Below are 26,090 nucleotides of genomic sequence, written 5' to 3' on the forward strand. Positions count from 1 at the left end.
TTCATCGTATTTTTACATCGACAGTGAATGTTATCTCATTGACTTCTTGTTTATCCACACCGCTTAACCCTTTACCGGGCAAATAACTATATTTGGCAACTTCCTAAAGGCATCTGAAACCGCGTTCCCGTGCATTACCACGAGATCTTGGAAACACATGGATTTCAGCCAGTGAATCAGCAGAGATCCAGCTACGTCGAACTAAGTGTCATCGTGAAATCTGACCAATTAGCAGAGAGTGCAATTCCGGAAGACAAAAAGTAAGATCTTCTCCTACATCTACGGTAATTTCTCAGAAATTAATATTGGTAAGTTGATGACATCAATCAGGGAAACATCTAAAACATGTTCCCGAGGACCAGTACTGAGAAACTCTTTTCTAAAATGTTTTAAAATAATGTTCCTTTCACATTATTTGTGTTTTTCTTGTATATTCTATTTGAAAAAAAAAAACACTTGAAAAATGTAACAAAAGGAAAAAAAAGTCTTGTTATATCCTCCAATAACACAACATTGAAACAACATTGAGCCTTTTTTCTATTCATCTTGCCTATACTGTAGCTTAAATAGTCTGAAAGGACAGATACTGTGACAGGTCTGAAAGTGACAAGTGTAACTGACGACATGACGTGTGTCTATGTTCCATTCAGGAGCAGCCGCTCACTAGAACAAAGCACGACGGAATACACGCATCATATGTGCCTTTTTTTCCAGATGTCCTCCTGAATCATAGTGATACGTTTTTAATTCACGGCAGTTTTATTTACTCTAATATAACAGTAACAGTTTGCTTTTGTCATGTAACTGATAATATAATAAACGGATGAATTCCGCCGGTGAAGGCCAGCACCACGGCCGCCCTGCTACAAATATCTGCTGAAAAGAAAGAATGTTTTCCAGATGAACATTCCTCCTTAAAGAATAATGATCGTGCCGCCATTAGTTGTGGCACAGATAATGAATAATCTAAATAATCACTCTCATTATTGTAATTGTGGATCTTTGTTGTGCGTTTATATAATCGACCCAGAAGTCAATAATTTATTTAACATTCTTGATTCATTTAACTCGAGAAGATTTTTCATTACACTTTGCTCCCAGGGTCCTATTTTTTCCTCCTGAGGCAATTTCAAGACGAGGTTTTCTCACGAGTGGCAGTACGTCTCTTGCAGAGCGTTCCTGAATTGAAGGGGAATTGGGCATGTTCATACTGAAATGGTTCTAATTATTTTCATGACCCCAGCTCTGCTCACAGCCATTTAAAGGAGAACATCTCTTGCGAAGTTTCCAAAAATGTTTTTTTTTTTTTTTTACATTGACTGTACAGTAATATCCTGTAAGTTGAATTTATGTAAGATCAATTAAAGTACACCTTATCTTAACAGTACGTCATGTTTAGTTGGAAATTCTTGCAACATGTCCAAACACAGTGCTTGGTAATAGTTATGGAACAACATTTAGTGGCACTGAGGGGAAAAAAAAACAAGCCAAATTGTATTGTAATGATTCGTGATTAAAACAACAGATGCCGTGAAACAATCACGCGTACGTAATGCTATTTTTGTAATTCCAGTGACATGAAAGTCACCAACACAAAAACTTTAAATCAAGGTTCACTTTCAGGGAAATGATTTAACCCAGCCAACTGCTTCTGGCTCAATTCCAATGCCTTTCATACAGAGAGTTCATGTCTTTTCATGCATATTGTAGCATGAGTGAGAGGGTAGGGAATAATAATTTATGGATGTTGATGGAGACAATGGTTTATGTGAAAAGTGAACGTCTGAAGAACATATTTCTTCTGATCCTTAATTAAATGCGGGGTCTGTTAGGAGTACGAGGCTCAAAAGGCAAAACTCTCGCTTGAAAAAAGTGCACGGGAATCCAAGTCGGTGGAAAGATGAAAGAGTTTCCGTGAAATAAAAATAATCTGTGAACACCACCCGGTGGTTCTGGGATGCTGTAGAAACAACATAAATAGACTGCTTCTCACTGTACAGCACTTGTGGGGTCATTTTCATCTTGGCAGGCTGCATTGTAAATGGTGCCATGTTTAGCACCATGGACATATGCAGGGTGCATTCTTTGAGTGCCACATACCTACATTTATCGAATACCCACGTTTTAATATGGATGAATGACGGAGCAGTTGCCCAGTTTGTATGTCACTGGACCCCACCTTCTATTAATGCTCGCTTCTGGCCTATAATAAAGCCATGTTGGCTGGGAGAGTGGATTTTAGCTGGAATTTGATTTTGTCTGACCATCTGCTTGTCAAGTCCCACAAAGCACCATCGGGCTTAAAGTCACGTTCCACAACTATAAATTCTCCTGGATAACAAGAGGTGAGTTTATGAGTGCTACTGCTACATGAGGTGCCATGATCACAAAGCACTGCAGAGCTTTACTTGAATTGGGAGTATCCTGACTGGCTGCATCACTGTATGGTGTGAAAGCTGCTCTGCACACAACAGGAAGACCCTGCAGCGTATGGTGAATGCAGCCAGCAGGATCATCTACTTTACCCACCGCACCGATAAAGCTTTACGAAGCATCCGAAGCAAAAAAAAAAGGAAGGATAATAAGGAACTACGGAGGAGGGAAAAAATAGAAAAACTGTCTTTTTAAATTCATATGTCGCCCTGATCCTCTTCTGTAAGCAGCAGAGTGTTATACAAACATTTCTATTCCATTGCCATTGGACAAAGACAAGTATGTTGGTCAGTAGAATAAGTGAATTAAAACATGTGTTAGAGCTTTATGATGTGTGTGTGTTTGTCTTTTCAAGGCTACAAAAACAGCTTTTCGACGGCACCTCAGGTGCAAAGTCGTGACAAAATGAACACTGAAATTGCACGATATACACACACACACACACACACGCACACACACAGCACTAACTGTCGGTGCATTTCCATGCAGTTAAGTCGCCCTTCAGTTGGACTGCTGCTGTTGCCCGGGCATAAAAGCACTCGTGGGGAATCAATTTACTGAATCAAATGTGTCCGCCTCCACTCCACTAAGAGGCGATATGCCCCCTTTCAGCTTGTTAGTGTTTAGCAGTTTATGGTATATCTGAGTATATTTGCGTCATACTGAGTCTTCGTACCACTCGTGATCTTAGAAATATTAAATTCTTTAAGATGACAGAGCATAAAATCCGTCTCCTCGACGCCCAATTTTTAGTCAGAATAACACAAAAATGTGTTTTTTTCGTAATGCAAATTCTCATTTGAACGTACTGTGTGGTAACTGTTACCTTTTTTCATAATGTCAGAGCTATAAAATGTAAGAGCTGTTCAAATGAGGATGATCTATTCCTGGGGTAAAAGTGATGCTTTATCTTTATTTAATCAACAAAAAGACAAAATGATTTGTCCTTGTCTGACAAGTACATTTTCACAAGACTTGTAATTGTTTTCTTCTCCCAGAATGTCCAAAACACTAACACCGGAGCGCACACACACACACACACACACACACAGTGTTCTTTAATTAGAGGTATAACCTACGTTTTCATCCTTGAAGTTCAAAGTAAACAACTGGCATTCTCATTTACTGTGATTACAGAAAACCATCACAACACAGTCCATTGTCATTGCGGCAGAGACACAGGTCTCCACATGCCCGTTGCTCTGAAAAACAGCCTAAAAATGGAAATTAGGGATTATTGACATGGTCACATGATCTCCATGAGCATCAGCACATGCCAGCCAGCAAGGATCAGCCAGGGACTCGTCTATGTGGAAAAAACAACGACACACAGGACAGAAGGGATAGAGCACAGGGGAATTGGAAAAGTGAGAGACAGTGGACAGCATATGACCACCAGCTGAGGGTTGGACATGGCCCGAGGACTGCAGAAGCCTGTGTGAGAGCAGAGGTGCGTTTCACTGTATGATAAATGAACAGCTAAGACACATCTGAAGTGATGCAAAGTGGAGTGATTTATTGGGTCAGCTCCACCGAGGTATGCTATGCCACATTCCTGACACGCCTCTATCTCTGACAGAGAGATTAGCAGCGGTGTCTGGTGTCTTTGGGACACGATTGTCTCGAAACAGACTCAAGGCCTTGTTCTATTGGAAAAAAAAAAGTCAGGGAAACGAAGAGAGCAGAACAGTAAAATAAATCTGTGACGTCTGTCTGGGACTGTGAAGGTAGAGAGTAAAAAGAGGGGTGGAGGTAGAGTGGTTCATGCATGGCGTTCATGCTGGCATTGCCTACTGGAAAGATGTTCTTGGTGGTGTCTCCTCGGCCATCAGACGTCAGAAAGCATGTGAGAAAACAGCCGGAGAGTGACGTTCACTCTCTGGTTTGCACAGTGCAGCAACATGCGTGTTGCCACGACGGGTAGGAAGAGAAGCTGCGACGAGTCTCACCCTCCATCACTACTGTCGCTGGCTGATGGTCCACGGGAGGAAAGAGGGGGAAGTGAGCGTCCCACACTGGAGGTGTTAAATAGTCCAACTCTTCTTCTTTAGGCAAAAGGAAAATGGGTTAGAAGAGGAGATTGGAAGTGGAGTATTAAGTTATTGATTGAGATTAAAAACAGCTAACTAAACGCTCTAGTCTGAATTTTGTGTTGGTCAATTGGTTAATTTCCAAGTTCCCGTGTGCTTGTTAAAACTTTCTATAAACTTATTATTCTTTTGTGGGATTTCTGTTGGCGTTGTGCTGAGAGACGACACTTTGTTAATAAGGTCTCTTTGGTACAGACTTGTATCCAAGGGTCTTATCAGTCTGCTTCCCCATGTGCGTATTTTCACCCAAAAATCTATGGACGCTCATTGTGCTCCCAGGACTTTTACACACGCTCCATCCCCAGTGTGTGAACACAATGAGGGATAAAGCCCTTCCAGTGTTGTGCTCCTTCACACTGGAACAATCTACAGAACAAACCCTCAAACTCCAAAATCTGCTTTCTCTGGATCTTTTTAAAATCATTCTGAAGGACTTAGAATCGAAATCAATCGTGTGTTACTGTGTGTGTTTAGATTTCTGTCATTAGGCTCTGTAATGTCTGTTATTGTCTAAAGAGATTCACAATGGCAACGGGATGATCCTGGTAAAAGAAAGGTTAAATAGAAATATGAGGAAGCTCCATCGGTAGAGTTGTTGGGGAGAATTGCTGATCAGGTGAGACGACCAAGGACGGAGTTTCTGGAGTCAGCGATGAGTTAAGTTAAAAAGCTTGATTGGAAACAGCACAGATCTGAGATGGTAACAGTTGGGCGTCCTCTATCATTCTGCTTGTGAATCCCAGAGTTATGGTTTATCTAAGGTATTTGGAGAAAAGGGGAAGAGGGTAGAGACGTCAGGTCAAGATGTCTGGCGCCTTGGTCTGCTGCGTAGTTAAGTTAGTAAGTACGTCCTCTGCCCCACTTAGGTCAGGTTCAACAAACTGTAGACAAATTATGAGTGACAGGGTTATTTAAACTTTTTCTCTTACAAGACTGATCTCTTTATTCATTGGTGTAAAAAAAACAACAGCGATTAAAGCAAGAATAATCTTACACACCTAACCCGTGCTTACATACCCCTTTGAGTAGGAAATAAATAGAAAAAGACAATGAGAGGGAGATGTAGTGAGAATGGATTAGAAACACCTCTGACCACACATCGTCAAAGTAGAGAGGAGCATTACGCATCAAGGAGGATTACACTTGTGGGAAGTGGACATGAGCCGAGTATCAGGGGGGAAAAAACTGAGGACACAAAGGAGAAAGTGAAAAGTGTTTTTGAGAGCGACTCTTCTCCTTGTGCCCTTTCTTCTCTTCTGTCTTCCCTTTTATGTCATGGGGATGAAATAGGATCTCAGTGATGCATTCACAGGATCCCTTTCTCAATTTGTATCTGGAAGGTTCAAAGGTTTAAAAAGGCGAATCACTGCTCGATTCCAAACATTCAATTCCTCCTCTCTCTGTGTACCCATCTGTCCATTCGGCAACCTTTTCCTCGAGCAGCAAAGAAACAACTCCTATTGTTAAGTGCCAGAAAAATGATGCAGCTACTGAGGTATGCAGGAATTTATACGTTGAGTAAGTTATTACTCATTACTGAAAGGAGTGTTGTAGAAAAACACAGTTGGTGCTGGAATAAAGAGGTTTCAGTAGCTAAGAATAAAGATTCAGTGGCAGCAGTGTTGCACAATTACACAATTGCCTTTAACCCCGTTGTTCAAGCATCAAGTGTATAGTGGTTTCCTTTCAAACTATAATAAATGATTAATAGTTGTGCTAGATATGGACTTTTGATGTTGTTAGGTCTGGAGGCAGCACATACAAAGGATGTAGGACATAAATGTTACTAATTCAAGGATTTAAGGTTTTTCATTGCAAAATCAGACAACGCAAATGCTTATATATCGTTTGGACAAATTATCCCATGAAAGAGAAGAACAGAGCAGCTATTTTGGGACTTCCCCAGAAACTAATTCTGCTCGATTATCTGGTGATTTGATGTGAGATCTGTGGGACTCAAGGGTATTAAGTGAAATACTAAACAAAGTGCATCAAATGACTCGATTAATAAGGCTGCTGTGCAGCTATTGTTAGTGGAATTAGCGAGACATGGGGGGGAAGTTATTTGTGTTGAGTAGTTAATTTAATGGAGCTCACTATAAGGCGGGAAAAACTTCACAGAACCTGCCGCAGTTTGATGACGTTTTTTTATATTTATTTTCTTTATGATCATTTAGCCAAGTGCAAGATGTTTTAATGTTCGCACACTGGGCTGCATCTGCCTCCTGGTAACCTCACCTGGTTTACGGAAACATCCAAGCAACAACATCTGCTATTGTGTTTTATCACTTCCCTACTCCAAGACATGTGTTGTGCCTTAAAGGTCCAGTGTGTAACATCTAGGATGGTTTATTGGCAGAAATTGAATATATTAAGTGTATAATCGCCTTAGAATAGAAACGTTTACTTTTAGTAACAAAGTGAAGTCAAAGTCGTTCATTTGTAATATGAAATCCTGTTTGAAAAGTTGAAATTGGACCTGCACCATGACTGATTTATATATAGTGTAGAAGCCAGTATTGAGTTAATTTAGTTTAGGCTTAGTTTAAATGATTAATGCTGGATTACTTATTACAGTGTGATTTGTGAACAGTTGCTGTAGTTAACCGTTGGCTTTAAGCCTTTGAGTAAATATTCTTGCAAGGAAAGGAACATGGCTTTGTGGACCTTTGATGTTATTTTAGATAAAGGGTACCATGGACCCTTTGATACCTTTGACAGCTATGATGGATAGAGGGATAGGTAGATATACTAGAACATGTCTAGCATTGGACAGGTGGATGTGGTCCGCTAGGTTTGATGTTAAATCAATAGATCGTCACTCACAACGTGGAACATCAAGGGAATATTTCTATGTGTTTTTGATCCGAGAGAGGCTTGGATGTATGTGGATGGAAGTGTAACCTGCATGTACGGCAAGTGGAAATAAATGTGTAAACCCTTTACATGACTCTTCCTTGCCTTTGGTGCCTACAGGTCAAGCCCATAGGAACCTGCTCTGAGTGGTTTTGGAATTTAATTTACATTTGCCACTACATATAGTTTTTGAATTTTTTTTATATATACTTTTATTGTTAATGCATAGTATATTCATATGTTCTGTGATGTCTATTGCTGCTGTAACAGAACAATTCTGCAGTCTGGGGTCAATAATCCACAGCCAGAGGTACAGAGACATCACTTACTGGACAATACAGCTGTCAATCACACTGGTGTGCACTCATGTGCCATGATTTATCATCCATTTTCCTCTAAATGGGAACATAAATGGCATTGAAGTTTACATCATGTGCTGTTGGAGAAGTTCTGAAACTAGACCATTAACTTCTCAGTGTGGTTATAAATCAACTGTTCTTTTTTTTGTGTCACCCCCTGTGGCTAACTGCTACTTCCATTCTACCTCCTGAGCTTCACTTTTCAAACTATAAGCCCATGTCCATTTCTATAAGCAGTCGTGACATCAAATGAAGTCCACCGTCTTGCACCACATTGTTTTTTTCAGCAGCAGGAATGGAAATGGAAGCTTACTATACAAAGTCAAAGACATGGCTCACTATCTTCAATGACTACGACCTAAACTTTCACTAAATAAAGATGGACAACTGGACGTGCTTGTAAAGGCCACTGTTGTCCCCTGATGCGACTGGTAAAGGGTCCTGGACGTCTAACAGAGACATTTTGACATTTCTTTACATATCACCTCCGTAGGGAGAAGGTAAGGATGAAATCGTCTCTGTCAAATTGATTCCAATTGTTCCATTTCTGCACATACCACAGGGGGCAAAGGTCAAATATGACTTCATACAGCTGTAATGGCCTCGCTCTTCAACAGAACATAGATAAAACAAACACAATTTAGAGCAATTAGATGATAATTAAAGGAAAATACACAGAGCGATGACATGCATGTTATGCTTTAAAACACTTGCAGCTGCTTGACGGCACGGCCAGGAACGCAAACAGAGACATGGAGCGAGATCGGTTTCTAAACCAACATCTCTGAAGCATCTGTCCACAAGCAGACTGAGATCAATTCATGAGTAAGTTTAGGTTCCACATAATCAAGCTCTAAAAGATATAGTAACAAACTCAAACCGCAGTGCAAGACTATTATAACTGGTATTAATTATAAAGTTGGCTGAAGAAGACAGCGGCGTGTGGGAGCACCGTAGCTCTATTGCTCCTGATGCCTTTGACATTATTCCTCCAGCAAAATATTTTAATAATGTCTTAACAGCAGGTCAACTACACCTAATTATATCCACCTGCACAGAATAATCATCTTATTAAAATGATTGGATCAGTGGGGGAAGTGTGCCGCCAAATTGTTAAACAGATTATCCCTATAATTACTTTATTTATGCAGTCAGAGCGCATTCATCTGTCCTCAGCACGCCACGCGACAGATACCATTCTCGTCAGTAACAAGGTGAAGTACTCTATATATATACTGTATATATATATATATATAAAGAGAGAGAGTGTTTTTTTAATCCCAACTGTTGAGTTCATTTATCGCAGACGACACATTTGCACAAGCGCACTTTGCATCGCTGTAATTCTGCAACGGTTTTGGGAAAATTCCAACGGTTTCTAAAAGCTGAGAAGTTGCACGTCGACGCCGACGTATGGTTATTATGGTAATTGTACTCGCACTGTTTCAGGAAGCCGGTGAATCAGAGTCTTAGTAACCAGAGAGGAAAGAGTTTGAAAAACGCCTGTACATAATTCACATTTTTTTGTACTGTTTTTGGACATTGAGACAAAAACTCGAACAAATGATGTTTTAAGTTTTTATACTGTTCAAATTTCAAATAGAACACGCAAAATGTTAGCTTCATGTACAACTACAGTGTTTTTTGGGTTTTTTTTTCTTTTCAAATCAAAACTTTTTGTTTGTCTTCATTTTAAATTGTTAAAACAGTATTTTAACATGCAGTAAATTGTAAGTAACTGCCAAATACTTTAGGTTATTCTGGGAAAATGGGCAAAAGCACTTAGTTACAGGACATTTTCTGGCTCTTTTATGATTAAAATAAGCAAAAAGAAAAAGACCTCAAAACATCATGCTCCAAGGTGAAAGTAGTTGACAAGTGTAAAGAGACAGCACAAAAAAAGGTATGGTCGAGCGCTGTGGTAGAGCGAATTGTCTTTAAACTTGAAGGTCGTGGGTTCATGACGATGTCACCCCCACGTCCGGCAGAGTGTGAATGGGTGAATGACAGAATAACAGACATGGCTCTCTATGCTGTATGAACGTGTGGGTGACTGGCAAAACTGTAGTTCGAAGCAGTTTTAAGTGGCAGCTTTAAGTGGTCATCAAGACTAGAAAAGCGCTATATAAATACAGACCATTTCTATTATAGTTCCACTTTATATAACGGAGAAAAATCATGATTTTTTACTGAATGGCATGAAATCAATACACTGTCTGATGTGGTTGTTGACGGTTAACACTCTTAAGTTTCCTTAAGTTGTTTTGAATCCATGCAACTGGTTTCCTCAGGTGTTTAACACCCACAGCGCCTCCAGGGTCACGTGTCTGTCCACACCTCCCACTCAGGGAAAAGGAATGTGCGTCCATTATTATTGTGTGCATGAAGATAGAGGTTCATATACGATAACTTAATGACTCAATCACACCTTTAACTTATTCATTATCATCCTAAGGAGGCAGCACCGTAAACAAAACAACTTCATGCGATCAAAAGCGACACTTTTTCAGTCGGGTCAACCCAAGAACACAGCTTTGGTCTCTTGGTCAAAACAAACAAACAAACAAACAAACAAACAAAAGAGGCAGATTGATGATGTTGGGAAGGAGCGTGGGTTCATGTCTTTGTGTCTCGTTCGGTTCTCCTCGTGTGTTTGCACTTTAGGGAAGAGCTTAGAACTAGTGCAGAACATGTTTCAGAGGGCGTGATAGCAGGACGACGTCATTAAAACGTGACGCAAATCCATATCCATATACCATATCTTTAAATTAACTACAGCGTCATTGCAACCAACCGGTTCATAAATATTATATTAACACTCTGTATCTGCATTGTTTCTCAAGACATTCAAAAATTCTCCCACTGTTAAAGGAAGTGGAAGACATTCCTTTATCCACCCCCTTACTTGTTCTCACTCAAAACGTTAATGTGCTTGATTTTGGCTCATACTGCACCCTCCCACCTGGTCTCAAGAAAATGTGGTCAGTCGTGTCAGTCGTGTCAGACTGAGGCAGAGACAGTCCAACAGCACTGAAAACATTGGTTCAGAGGGACTGTTTTGTGCATCTACAGCACATTCATCTTGCTTTTCATTAACATAATCAAATTATGACTTCACAGACATTCTTTTTTTTTCCACACTACATGAAAGCACACTGGGGAAGTCTGGTAATGTGATGTTTCTTCAGAAATGACATTTACAGTCGATAATGGGAAATGAATTTTAGTACTTGTAAGTACAGCCTCCTCAGAGCTGAAATGACTTTTCTGTGCTATGTGTTTCACACTGTATCATCGCCACGACCTGACCTTTGGCAACACTGAGGTCAGAGGAGCCGTTCTGGGCAACCGATTTCATTCTTCCTGTAGAACCGTCGTGATGAATGTGTGGCTCCAGAGGGACGCGGTATTGGAGCGCTTCAAAACATTGGCCACCTGGCACATCAATAGTAAACCTCAAATCAATGTTTAATAGAGGCTGCATTTAAATGAGAAAATCTAATCTATGGCTCCTGAATAATTAAATTGTCTTCTATAGCATGCAGTGGCTCAAAACCAGAACCCAAGGTTATCTCCACTCTAAATATGCTGAAAGGGCAAGTCTAGGAGGAAAATGGGAAGCTCTGACGAATGTCAAGTGCTTAATGACCAAGCTGGGCATTCGACGGACACTTGAAAGTACAGTTTCATCTTAAAAAGGTCTTTGATTCACATTTGTCTGAATGCTTGGCAACAAAGTCTATTGTCGTTGGATATGAGACGCGGATCCTTTTTCCTCTTTCCCTTTGTTGTGGACTAAGACAAAGTAGAGCTGTCTGGCCAGGCAGACAGGAGCCACCTATAGCCTAGAAATGCAGGATGAGTCATTTGGAACATTCCGGAAAGGATTTCAACACCCCTCGCACTCCCTCTCCCCCTCCCCCCACCCCTGTGTTAATTACACACTATCCTATTCCTGTCTTAGGGCGTGAATTCCACAAGTATTCTTAACCCGCTTGGAAGCACGTCAACTTGCTGCTAAATGGGAGGCTTTAATGCTTTTCAACATGTCCGATCTGTCAATAATGGAAAACACACAAAACTCAGGCACGCACACACACACACACAGACGCACTATTTCAATAGTACTGGCTGCACTCGGGTCAGTAACTGAGATGTTATCTTCACAGGAGAGGATGCACTCCCAGCATCACTCAACGCATCCTCACCACTCATTTCCAGTTTGAGCTGAATCAGCATTCCCCCCCCACCCCTCCACCAACCCCCTCCTCCTCCTCCTCCTCCTCCTCCTCCTCCTCCTCCCTCCCATGATTAAAGAAGCTTGCTACTCTCGGCTGGTGGCACCCGCTTCCGCTCGATGAGTAACTGTCAAATTAAATACACGGCTGTTCTGCGGTGTAGAGCTGACCACAATAAACAATGATTTCTCCTTCACTGAGTTATCACATGAAAATTATACATGTCAGCAGGCACCGTGTGTGCTGCTTACAGACGACCACATACACTCTGTCCTCTCCCTGTTTCACTTCTGAACACTTGAACACCAACTTTAGGGTAAAAGCTCACCTTGATTGCAAGTCTTGCCAGTGAAGCCTGGGTGGCATTTGCACTTATTGGGTCCCACGCAGTCTCCGTGTTTACAGCCAGGCTGGCACACAGCTGTTCAGGGAGGATTCAAAGAAGAAGAAGAAGAAGAAGAAGAAGAAGAGACAGATCAGTGCAGCACTCTGGCAGACGTGTGCCAGAGCAGGATGATAAAACACTCAATTCTGACGTTTTTTGACCTCCACAAAGTCTTTGGCCGTAAATGATCAATATATCCCGCATTACAGCAATAATGGAATATGGGAATGTGTTTGTTTGTTTCTCCCTCCTTGGCCAGTCATTTTCATCTGAGATTGAGACGTTTGACCTTTTAAATAACGAGAATATTTTTCTTTTTTTTTCCGTTTTAAACTGTAGCACTAATATTTGCACTGGCATGCCACCAACAACAATTACCTAGGCAGTTAATATCCTCTGAGGCTGAAACAATTGGAGCACCAAAATAGGAGATTATAATCAAGAGTGTGAAGAGCTACCGTGCACTTTGTACACTGAGCATCGATGGTGATGTTTTTGAGTACGTGCGACTCTGTGTTCTGACTCGGTGAGCTGGAGGCGTGCCTTGCTTATCTGACTGTGCTTACTGCAGGTTTCTGCTAAGCATGCCTGATACATGAGGCCTCAGCCAAGTGTTACTAATTTCCATTAAAGGCTTCATTAAGTCTGTCATAATATAGTGCAATCAGAGGACTTAATTATCACTGTGGTGGAAGAGTGTGTGTGTGTGTGTGTGTGTGTGTGCTTATTACAGCGGCACGGTTTTTTCTATGAAGTTTGATTTGTGAGTGATAAATCAGCAGCGTTTACTTTACTGTTGTGTCAGCGATGCCTTACAATATATAACAAGTAAAAAGTTCATTAGTAAATGACCTCCAAGAAGGAGGTGTTGATTGTGAGTGTGACTTACAGCGGCAAAGCACAAGAAATGGATTTAAGTTAAAGTTGGTTCATAGGGCAAAAGTAGAACAGATTAGTGAATAATAAGACACCAAATATGACTGATAACATGTAATGGGCTGTGTTAGCATGGATGTTGTGTGAAAAGCTGTCTTTTGTCTAAAAGCTTAATGTGTAAACTGATCTACTCGTGCTTTTTCATCTTAATTATAGGTGGCAAATATTCTTCTCATGTTGCATTTGCGCAGCCTTGTTGGAGATATCACTCCTCTAGTAAACGCTTCATATTTGGGATTAATGTTCCAAATAAATACTGAGGTGCAGGCTGCTTTAAAACCGTGACACATTAACAAACTGTATATTCACCAACATTTTTATACGTGAATGTGAAATCAAGTTACATCCTCGGATATTTCCATCCATACACGCAGAGCTCGTGAGGCAGCAAGGCTGTGCAGGCGGGGGGAAAAATCAAAAAAAAATCAGCTCCTCATGTTTCAGTCATGGAACACGGTTCAAACTGAATTCATGTATGAGATAAATCCATTCACTGGAGCAGATTACATCTCCAGACTCATTTCACTTTATTTGGCTATGTAATCAAATAGGAAACAAGTGTTCTTTGCCTAGTGGGTGAAGCCGGAGATATGTAACACAATGAAGAAATTGAAAGTTGTTGGAAGACTGAGAGTTCTACTTGTCTAGAGGTAGAAGATTGTCAGACTTTATTCTTTTATTAGGAAATATCTAGCCGACGTTGTGAGACGGAGGGTCGTTTAGTGGAGCGCTTCTTTTCCTCCTACATGGGGAGGATTTGATTAGCAGGGTCAGAGGCATCCAACAACAGGCTGTGTCTCTGGGGGTCTTTTTGAGCCTCTGGCCTGGCAGACGGCGCAGGGGAAAAAGCGGCTAGTGTTCATTAACCACACCAAAGAACGGCCGTAGCAGCTGGAAGGCCAAACATAGCACGTACAGTACGACACCCCCTCCTCCCCCGCTCCAAGAACAGCATCAAAACATGCGATGAGTGATGACACACTTTTACCCGGGTTTACGTCAGATGCCTGGAACTGACGCAGATTTAAATACCAAAGTCACTGGCTTGTCACAATCTTTATACTGCGTTCATGCAAAGATTCATCAACGTTAAATGGGAAAATGATTACATTCATAATCATTTCAAGTCGCATTTATTTACACCACACTAATTTATCACCCAAGGCGGCTTTTTTTAATTAAATTTCCATCATGTAAATACGAAACAAGACCCCCAGAGATCAAAGTAAGACCTTAAAATGACTTATTTAGTATATTAACAGTCCCTGTTAATATAATAAATTATTGTATAGTATAATAATTTTACAGCTACACAAATCTGACACTGCATTCAACTTATTTGCGACTTCCGTTGATTAGCCACTTAATTTCACTAATCTAATCCCTGTAAGTACACAAATAACAAATCTCCTACTATCTGAATCATTTTAATTTAGTTTGTGTTGGATGTTATGGATCGACCAGGTGGCGTCAGCGTGTATATTTTATTTAATTAATAAGTGAAGCATGGCAACATTGGCAGATTCTCTTTGACCCCATTAAACACACATGCGTTTAATTCATTGCATAGATAGACCGATTACGTATTGATGTATTAACTAAAAAACAGTATGGAATTCGGCTCCAAGGGTTTCATTAGCACCGCGAGAGGTGGAGAGGGGAAGCTGAATCTTAATAAGCCACTAAAGAACCTCGGCATAATTCATGTTAGACATGACTTTAGGTGAAATCAGGTCTGCAGAGAGTAAGTAATCTGTTTGCATATAGAACTGTGACCACAGGCAAGGAGGTGGTTGCTACCAGGAGGTGTAAGGTGTTGGCTGGGGTGGGGTGGTGTGCACGGGGGAGGGTGGAGTGGGTTTGGCTCTATAAATAAGTGAGTGAGCCCAGGATTCAGAGGATGTGCCCCCCAGCATTACATGTCTGGCAAGATTATTTCAAGAAACATGTGGAGCTAACCTTGGGGCTGGCACCTTATCCCGACTACTCTGTGAGTTAAGGCGAAGAGAGCTGCAAAACAAATAGCCAAACAAACAAAGGTTGCAGGTGCTGTTTAGTCTTTAAAAGGATAAAAAAAAAAGAAAAAGACAGAACATGAACATGATGTTAGAGGACAGCATAATGGTCATTTTGACAAGCAAACATTCCTGCAAAAAGAAAAAAGACACACACACACTCTCACAGTCTGGAGTTCTGGAGTCCCACATGTTCCCCTTTGCCTGTGCATAATCATTTAATGTACATAAAATAAAGCCACTGTCTCTGGGGGCACTCTCTTATATTCTTGAAAATGCTAATATTTTCCATCACTCACGTCTAAATGGGATTAAAAAAGTCATTACCTCTGCACACGCTGGGAAACAGTAAAAATGAGAATGATTCTTCATTGACATCATGGTTTCTAACACATGCATCTCGCTGCTGACTGCACAGAAACTGCTTTCATCTAAATCAACAAGAGTCCTTTAAGGCAGAAGAGTGTCATCATTATTCCAAACATTCCTGCCAACATCACATGTGTGCGTTTTCATAAGCAAAAATCTCCAGACAGATCAAAAGGCACGCTCCAGGTGGAACTTTACGGCCCAGTGACCATGAAAGAAAGTAGAGGAGACGAGGAAATTGCAGAGACAATCGTGATAAAGTGAATAACTTAAACTGAGGTATCACTTTTCTGCTTGTATCGCTCACTTGTTAGCTCACATTACCAATTCAGAAGTCCTGTCTTAATCCTGCCCACGGAAACAAAGACTCCACACAATCACACTAAACCCTGGTCTGAATGGAGCCTATGAAAAACAATAATACTGTCTATACTATTTAATACTGAGGTGATATTCAACCCAGTTCTGTAACAATGAAGATAAATCACTGTGGGTCTTTCTACCTGTTTAAGTATTTCGAGAAGCTTGGAGTTTTTTAAGTGAAACAAGATTCGTATCCTTTGAGACACTAACACCGGTCCGCTTGACTTTTGAGGCAAAACCCTAAAAATAATTCCCTCTCCAAGTATTAATTAACATGGAAGTGAATGATCGTGAAACTACAAACCCCATTTCCAGAAAGCTTTTCTCCAAATCCAATAAAATCTAATTTGAAATATTTTTCCCCTGATTTTTTTTTTAACAATACAGATTACAGATTTTTTTTTTTTTAGCATTTATTCCATTTTTAGAAAGTGTCCCAGTTTTCCCCGGGAATGTGGTTTGTACATTTATTCTGTTCACAGCTTCAAAGGTTGCTTGACCTGACATCAATAAATGATCTAATCTGCCGCTATCACTGACAAATGCATAGTAATATTCCTGTTTAACAATTAAGTCTGAAGAGACACTGTCATGTAAACAGCATGTTCTGATGACCTTAACCATAATAAGACACTATGCATTCAAGTATTCGGATTATTAGTCCAATATAAGAGTGGCCCATTAATCACATTGGTAGCAACTTGTTTATTGATATCAAATCATCAAGATAATAAACTTGACTCCAGCAAGTCGTGTTGCCTATTGAACTCCTGAAGAGTTAGTCCTGGATGATTGACTTGTTTACTTCTGGTGTGCGCTGACCTCCGACATGAAAGTTTACTTGTTTGCAGTCAGTGAGTCAGAGAGCAGAGACAGCAGAGATAGTAGTTTAAGATGGAGAGAGGTGATACAAGGTTTTATTTTAAGAAGCTGAATGACGGAACCATCGATAAAACAAAGGTTTTATGCAATATGACAACTACGTGGGTGTCACGGCACACTGTATTGACTATGGAAGTTGGGATCCTTTGCCTTAACTGTCAAAATAACAGAGGCACGAGTAATTGCTGAGACCTGCGCAGACGAATTCCTCCACATCGCCAACGAGTGGAAAGTAAGTGGCAAACTAACCACTCCCTGCACCCATAGTGTCCATAATATGCTGGCAGCTGCCCGGAGATTTCTATTTGGACTCTCTCTCTCTCCCTCCATCACGACACATGTGAATGTCTGAGTTTCTAAGGACAGATGGAACGTTTGTTGTTGTGGTGTTAACACATGTTCTCCTCGCATACAGGATGGCAGTCATCCATGTTCAGCCTTTATTTTAAGATGACCTGGCGTCTGATTACTCGTTCATTTAGTCATTCGAAGAAAAGCAACCTTTTAATCGTGATTAAACTTAGATTAACGAATTTCAACATGTGAAAAAATGGATGAGTTATTTTTGAAGTAAAAACCTTCACATCTTCATCAAGAGTAGAATAAATCCACAGTATTTTAGGTGGTGACTCTCACCTGCGTTACACTATAAATACACTTAGAAAGGCAAATGTTAAACCGCTCACATTGGCAGTAAAACGTTCATGATGGAAGCAGCAAGTGTTGTTCTGCTGCCTGACGGCCTGTCTGAACATTATAAGCCTGGCTTCAGTCGACTATAAATCTAAAGCCCTACTTTTTTTCCCCCCTTTCTCCAATCATCTTACCTCTAAACCACTTCCCTTACACCCCTGGATTTCTACTTTCTCCAGCGTTTAGCTCTTCCTCCTCCCCTTCACTCTTTCAGTTCTGGGAGCCTTTAAAAAAATAGAAGAAGAAAAAAGTCAAGGTTGATCCATTTCTCATTCTTTGAGAGTAGCACAAACTTATCGCCGAGGTCCATGGGGGAGAAAGTCACAATGCTATATAGTGCCGATCTAATCTCTTCTTTCGTCGCATAAATGTACCATGACCTGCCTGAAATACACACACACACACACACACACACAGAGTCTGGTTTCCATGACTTCAGGGGACCTTACATTGATCACATTTATTTTCGAGAGACTTATTGAGCTTAATCCTAACAATACAACATGTCCTCACCTTAAGATGTAACAATTTACATTATGGGGACTTCCTTTCTGTCCGCATAGTGACAGATTTAGGTCCCCACAACATGAGTAATACCAGGAACACACACACACACACACATTTTCCCATGATTACAATCCACCTCCTTCCTCTAAGGTTTAAATCGGCACCTCACTGACTTGATGAAATACTGAGGGTAGTCTCAAGTGAACGGACTTAAGCTGCACATGCAGTCAGGAGCATTACAAGCATTAAGCAGCCGACTCTCGCTAAGTGACGCAACTAAACCTTTGTCAGGGGGGGAAAAAAAGAGAAGCAGCTTGATCTTGTGGTTTTATGTATATACAGAATATACCAAATATGTACATATTTTTGTTTTTTTAATCAACGTGGTACATGTGAGACTCCAGAACCGTAAAGAAAACATGTTCACACACTCTGCTTTTTGGGTGGTCGAGTAATTGATGCTGACATTACTTTTCTTTTTATTTAATGCAACTGTGCGTAATCTGTTATTAAACAAACACCATCTGTGAGGTGTTAGCACTCTCGATTTCTTCAGGCAAAACACTCATTGTTGTGTCCTCGTTGTGTAACTAGGCTACAGTGTATGTTCAGTCTTGTAGTTTAGGTTTTTAAGAGAGCGAGATATGAGCACATACGCTTCTGTGATAATCGTCTTTGTGTATTTTTTGTCCTCGTCTAGGAGACTCTTCTGAGTTCGGAGGCAGGCAGACCAGTGCAGATTCACTGGGAGGTAATGGGCTTCGAGATGGGCGACTCTTGCAAAGATTACTGCTGAATCTGGCCCAATGTTCAAATAAACAGTATCAAATGATGCAATTGAGCTGTCAGAGGAAAGCAGAGATGCCCTCTTCTAAATTATTCCACAGATTGTGTAGTCCCAAGTGTCAAAGCCACACACACACACACACACACACACAAGCAGCTCTAATTTCCAGCCATGAAATCAACCCACCTCAAGGATCTGTCGTGTAAATATTAGCATAAATTGTTTTTGACCTAAAGTGCTTATGTTAGAATAAAATTATCATAATCTGTGTCAAACAGACATGAGGCAAGCTGGGGATAAAACACAGATTTGCCTCGCATGTAGCCGACGGTAATCTGGCTGCGCTAAAAGAGAAACAAAGCACTGGGGCCATGAACTCAAGTGATACTGTTTGCATTCTCCGTGATAAAATAAGAAATTGTGCAGCGCTCGGTAATATAAAGTGAAAAGATGGCATTCTGCCAACGTGGAGAGGAAAAATAGCTCCTCAACTCAGCAAATCTTTTACATGCAGCAGCACAAACCTTTGGACCCAACAAGCCGCGTGTGACATCGTTTTGCACATGAAAAATACACAAAATATGAGTTACACATAAAGTCAGTTACAGCATGAGTTCAATGACACAAACATCAACAAAAAGTTTCATTATGGAGATGGAAAACATTCATGAGAATTTTGTTATAACCAACACCAACCATGCTCCTTTGAACCTTGTTAGGCCGGGAGAGGAACTTTAAAAACACAAAACCTGGAGCTTCAAACAACCTGAACTTTTAAGAATGTGTGAGTTTTGCCATTTGTTTCCAGTGTGTTTTAAAAAAAGGGGATATTTTGTCCACTATGAACTGCTACAAGCTGCCTGGTAGTTGGGTGTGGCTGAATCACAGGGTCACATATAGAGACATAGAGACATATAGTGACTCTTACAGTCACATCTATGGTCAGTTTAGTGTGTCTAATTTGCCTAATCCCCAAAATCTGCATGTTTTTAGACTGTGTGAGGAAACTGGAGAACCCGGAGAAAACACACTCATGGGCAGTGGTTGAATGTCATAAAAAAGCGAAACCTTTTTCCTGAATCTTGTAAGAATGAAAGACAAACACAGAAAGCAGATGTGTTCAACGTGATCTTGTGTTTGTTGTCGCCTTACTTTGCACTGATTAATTAAACATTATGAACATTTACTTTTACTGAGAGCTGATTTCAGCATCACCTCCTCAAAGTATATATATGTATATATATATATATATATATATATATATATATACATATATATATACATATAATTTAAGTCACAGTGGTACGACGGAGTATTTGGGCCAAACTGAAGAGAAAACAAATATTTATTCCTTTGAGAGTACGGTCATAATTTTATGAGAATGAAGTTGTAATATTACGAGAATAAGTCGTCATTTTATGAGAATGAAGTTGTAATATTATGATAATAAAGTCGTAATTTTAAGAGAATAAAGTCGTAACATTACAAGAATAAAGTCGTAATTTTAAGAGAATAAAGTCGTAACATTACAAGAATAATGTCGTAATTTTAAGAGAATAAAGTCGTATCATTACAAGAATAAAGTCATAATATTACGAGAATAAATCAATCTAATGTATTATTACTATTATTATTATTATTATTATTATTATTATTATTATTATTATTATCATTATTATCATTATTGTTAAATAGCAGCAGAACGCAGCTGTAACCAGCGATGGAGTCGACCAGTAAAAGCCATTTCCTCCTCCAGTCCACGAAAGAGATGATTTTCATGTGTGTGACTCTCAGTTTCTTGCACACTCTTTTCTAAGTCCTGATGCTAAAGATAATTTGGTGCTGATGTGACAACAAATATTAAGTGTTTCTTTATTTGTGAAGCCAATCCCTAATGTAACTTCATTAAAATGCTCCACGTTTCTCATCTTGACGCAGGATTTTGCGCGAATAATAATGACGACTTTATTCTCGAAAGATTTGGACCTAACACTCTGCCGTTTGCTGTCTTGCTGTGTGTTAGACACAGCATATGAAGCAGCTCAGCTTAACATACATTTTGGGAAAATAGAGGGGAACAGCTAATCTGGCAAACAAAACATTTGCCAAGCAGCATGTTTGCACACTAATATCCTGTTTGTTGAATTTGTGGCACGAGGTGAGCTCTTTATCTGTACGGTTCGTATTTGACAAAACCAATGGGAGTGGTATTGATTTTCTCGTGTAGCTCTTGGCAAGGAAACAACAATGTCCCAAAATGTCCGTCAATTCCTTCAAGTTGCAGGCTGCGAAACTCACGCAGCAGATATCTGTGCGTTCCCCTCCCCAGCAAAGCAGCCGCAACACCGTCACAAGCACCAAGCCATGCAGGGGACGTGGCATTTGTGAGGCAACCGGGCCAGAAAAAAACATGTTAATATACTCACACCTCGCGGAATACAATTACAGGAGAGCAGAGCGTCTTTCTACGCAATGTGAATATGTTGAAAATGTCACACGTTAATCTGTTACAGGTGATGCTGTGACGGGACACATCCTCTGAGTGTGACACTGCAGAATATACAGCATGACTTGTGTGCAGATAAAGGTTACTATTCGTTCTTGTGCTTGGCAGTGTTAGCACATTAGTAATCTTTAATCAGGCTCATATCTACCCTTGAACGTGTCCACCTGCAGCTACAGCCTCTCTCACCCTCATTATGGCCACACACACACACACACACACAGTGTGAATATAAAGCTGCTCTGCCATTAAACCGACCATTACCATCAATCTTCAGTCAAGGACCGGTCCAGGTGTGACGGCCTATTAGCGTGTACTGTATGGGCTACTTGTGTGTGTGTGTGTGTGTGTGTGTGTGTCTCAAGCGTTTAGATATGGCAGTGTTGCATTGTCTCCTCTCTGTAATGGCATCGCTGACCCAAGCTTGAAACCTGGCAACCTTGTTAGCCCTGTTTGCCCCCGACAGCAGCAGTAGCAGGCATGGTGGCACTCACGCTGGCAGTGACCCCAGGAGCGGCGTGTCCATCCCCAGCAGCAGTCCACCCGGCCTCCATATCGACACAGGCCATTGGACGAGGCCATCTGCCGTGGCCACCTGTGAGGGAATGACATAATTAGTTCACAGGCAATTAAAATGTCAGCGCAAAGCAGGGGTCCTTTTCAATGTTGTCTGAAGAGACGCTTGAAATCAATTAATTTCCCGTTTGCAGAGAGAACAGACAGTGCATGTTTTTTCTTTTTCAATCACAAAGTCACTTTAAATAATGAGAAATTGCTACTGCTATCTTTTCTACAGTTTGGAAGTTGAATTTACATGTTTTTTTGTTTTTTTTAAAACACTTTAACACCAAGCATTTCGCCAACAACATGTTTGGACATGTTTACATTACCGTTATTAATGTGCTATCAGAAAAATTCTAACAGTTTCCAACAGCAACAAGAAGTAACACTCCAAAGCCAATATGTGGATGTTATGGTAATTTCACTGTCGCCAATCAGCTTTGCCTTCCACACACTCAAAGATATTTATATGTTATATACTGTTCACATTTCTTTTTCCTTTCATGAGTGTTTTATTTTCCTAAATAAAAAATTCCATTTTTTGTCTTCCTTGACTTTGACACTCTTTAAATATGCGGTAAATTGTACGTGCTCTGTAAAAATGGGCAAAAGCAATTACTCATTTTGTGTTATTCCCTGTTATTGGTACGATGAGAAATAAAAGGCCAGACCCGTGTACCTAATAAAGTGGCCAGTGACTGGTAAGTTGTACAGATTGTAATGTTCTTCAACAGAGCCCTCACTCTGTCACAAACACAGCAAGTCCACATCACCCATACAAGGAAAAACTGCTACAACAGCATTGTACAGAAACAGTTTGCTTGTAAATGTCAGAGAAAGTTTCCATGTAGGCAAAAAAGCTCAAAGGTATTTATTTCATCTTGGCAGAAAATGAACTGTAACTGGTAACATGAATGTGTAACATGACTTAAATGACATGTTGGCCTATTTATATTCTCTCAACCAGCCAGTTATTTATTAGTGAACTGAAACGATGGGGAACCATGAAATAAAAACGTGAAAACAAACTATGAAAAATCAAACTGGCACTATATTTCCTCAGGGTGCTGGAGACTGACTTTTCACTGCTTCACTTTTGGAGGATTATCTCTGTATTACAGGAATACAACTGATAATACCTCAGACCATGTTGGTGTTGTCACATTGATCTGGAGACCGGTGTTGAAAGCCTGCCAGATTTGAATTCCTAGCCTTCAGCGTTCATCAGAGCAACAGTGGCTCTCAAACCTGAGAAGATTACTGTTGTGGTTCATTATGAGGCTCAGGGAACAGATGAGAAGTCACTCACTGACTGCTGCCCTTAGGAATACAGTGTGTATTACAGCAACATATGGCAAAGTAGGTGTTGCCATGTATCATCCAATTACAAGAAAGAGGAAGATAACAGTGTCCCTGCTGCAGAAAGTATTCTCATACATATATAAGTTATTTCCTAAACATTGTGATCCCTACATGGAAAACTGCAGCTGGGTGTTTTTCTTTACACCATGTTCTCTTCTGCTCAGAGAAAGAAATAGCTTCTTGGCAGACACTGCATGTGGATTACCTTTTTATCTCTACCGAGGCTCACCACACGAGAGAGGGGCGATGGAATGAGTCCATATAAGGATACTGATGAAAAGCCAAGCTGCATACAATAAGGGGAAAAAAATATCTATCTCCCTTAAGAGCTGAGACTCCACTTTACTTCTTATCATTAATAGGGTCTCGAGGACATGAGCATTTCACAGAGACCATCAAATACATTCAATGTGCGAAGATTGAAAGACATGAACTGGCTTATACAGATTTCAAGCTGTATAGGTGCTGGAAACACTGTACTCCACTTCTGAAACGTAAAAACAAAAAAAGGTCTCTTTAGAAACCTCGCGAGGGTGAGTGTGCGGCTGTCGCTCAGTATCCAAGGCACATACCATGCCGGCTACCCCTGCCTAGTTAGTGTCTCTATGCCAAGATGAGGAAATGCTAATGCTGGTGCCCCCGCTGCCAATCACCTCACTGGGGAAAAAAAAGGATGGATGCTAAGTGAGAGTGGCAGATCCAGGGAAAATGTTTGTCTGCTGCCTGGCAAGCTGGGAGGCAGTCAGGCAGCAGACAAACGCTCAGTGGGGCAAGGAAAGAAAAGAAAAGAAAAGAAAAGAAAAGAAAAGAAAAGAAAAGAAAAGAAAAGAGGAAAGCCTGGATGGCAGCCACGTTTAGACTACCTTTGATACATATGCACAGAAACACTTGTTATGTCCAACAACAACAAAATAAAGTCTCAAAATTACTGTCACAAAATCCACTTCCTTTGGCGGCAGCGGCGGCGACGCCTTCAAGCACATCTGCATATTTGGTGACATTCAAATCTGTCAGTTTGGTGAAGCAGACTTCCACACGCTTTTGAGGGCAATTGGTGCATAAGGTAATTATCATCTTAGAACACGGAGTCATGCTCTGGAACCTGGTGAGTGCATCTGCTCCTATTCAACCTAACGGCCTCATAATCATTTGCACACAAAAAAAAATAATATATATATGTATAACCAGAGAAAAGCTTCCCATGCTATTACAAAACACATAGTCATCATTTAACATCCATTCACACCACCTTGTAGATGTATCAATAATCAAACTCTTTTTCTGAGACAGTGATCTAGTGTTTGGTACATCTCGTTCCTTTTATCCCTCCATCTAGAAATTGCTTATCTTTTTTGTGCAACCTCTTCTTTGCTATTCTCATCTTGGTGTCTTTCTGACGCCATGAGTTGCTTTTAGAATCACGTCTGACAGTGGTGTTTGCCAGATGTTGTTGAGTGTCGCTCTATGAAGCTAATTAGCATCAATTTCATACAATTAGGCAGAGTTTTGTTTTTAGTTACGTTCTAGGAAAGAATTCAATCTATTATTTTAAAGTGAGTTATTTTGTCCTTCCATTTGTTAATGAATCAAACAGCTGGGCTTTGATTTGTAGATAATTAGTCAAGTACAGCTGATTCATGCCAAGGATATAATCATAATCTGAAGGATAACAATAGGCTCCTCACACAAATTCGTGCCAGGAACCGTTTTGGCCCCCTGGCTTGGGCCCTAATAAAACTTGAAAAGCATGAATTCTGAGATTAAATTCAGAATACTGAGAAAAAAGTAAATTAGTCAGAATTCTGAGACCAGTTTTTTTTTTTTCTTTCTTTCAATTGTTCTCCCTAATAATAAATGCTGTCCCTAAAACTCTATTAAAGTAAAGTATTTTTCTGACTGATTGCTTTCTTGGTCGTCTAAGATAGTGAATTACGTTTGGTTTTGTGGACTTAATCATTAAAAACCAAACTCCATCATTTCTGACAGTCTGTAGTATAGGAACTCTGAACAAGAGTGAGACAAACTATTACTGACAACCTTATTTCTCTGAATGTCCCAAAGGCATGGAAGTCATTGAAATGTAAAACTATTATCCAAACGCAAAAAGACAGACCAGGCAGCCTCATGAAGCATTCAACAAAATGTCAGTGCCCTATCTTGGCAATTCAAGCTAAGATTTTAAGATGGTCTTCCAGCAACAGGAAACAATAATGTGGTAGCTGATGTTTCTTTTCTTTTTTTTTTTGGCCCAGAGGATTTTAACAAAAAATAAACACATGCATATTTCTCAGGATTCAAAAGGACGTGATGGAGAATGGAAAATCAAGTGCCAGGTTGTGGAGTTTGAGCTCCTGTGAGCGGCAGGTGAGGATTGTCTGAACCTCATGAGATGCAACAGGTCCTTGAATGTTTAATTAAACCTTTTGCTTCAATGCTTCCTCAAACAAAACTCATAAGTACACAAACACAGAGATGCTGAGTGAATATGGAGCGTTTCGTGTTCTTTCTGCTTATTTCTGTCCTCTCTTCATGCTGAATTTAGCTTCCGGCAATTGTGCGCCAAAACACGCTGTGAACTAAATACAGCTTCTCAGATCACACCTTTATCTCATCAACAATGCAGTGATGTCAAATACATATTTAAACCACTCTTCACACATCCAGGGATTTAAAAATGTCAACTAATACCAGTGGATCAGCAGTGGATGTTACAGTGACAGAGTACCAGAGTTTCCCTGTGAACGGAAATCC

The 26,090-nt window shown here is 40.3% G+C and overlaps 1 protein-coding gene across 5 annotated transcripts in view; it reads right to left on the reverse strand.

The window, feature by feature from the left end:
- The window catches only part of npnta (nephronectin a), a 51,898-nt gene that overhangs the window by 20,768 nt on the left and 5,040 nt on the right, over positions 1 to 26,090 (reverse strand). Inside the window, exons 2-5 of one of the 5 annotated variants that reach the window (XM_044028537.1) lie at positions 21,911 to 22,011; positions 15,257 to 15,307; positions 12,305 to 12,397; positions 4,383 to 4,478 (exon numbers count right to left, since the gene is read on the reverse strand). In XM_044028537.1, the coding sequence (XP_043884472.1) occupies positions 4,383 to 4,478; positions 12,305 to 12,397; positions 15,257 to 15,307; positions 21,911 to 22,011 (341 nt within the window). The remainder of the gene's footprint in view (positions 1 to 4,382; positions 4,479 to 12,304; positions 12,398 to 15,256; positions 15,308 to 21,910; positions 22,012 to 26,090) is intronic. The other 4 variants (XM_044028538.1, XM_044028539.1, XM_044028540.1 and 1 more) reach the window with 4 other exon arrangements.

The sequence above is a fragment of the Solea senegalensis genome, linkage group LG6 (genome assembly GCF_019176455.1).
Source record: "Solea senegalensis isolate Sse05_10M linkage group LG6, IFAPA_SoseM_1, whole genome shotgun sequence".
Classification (NCBI taxonomy): Eukaryota; Metazoa; Chordata; class Actinopteri; order Pleuronectiformes; family Soleidae; genus Solea; species Solea senegalensis.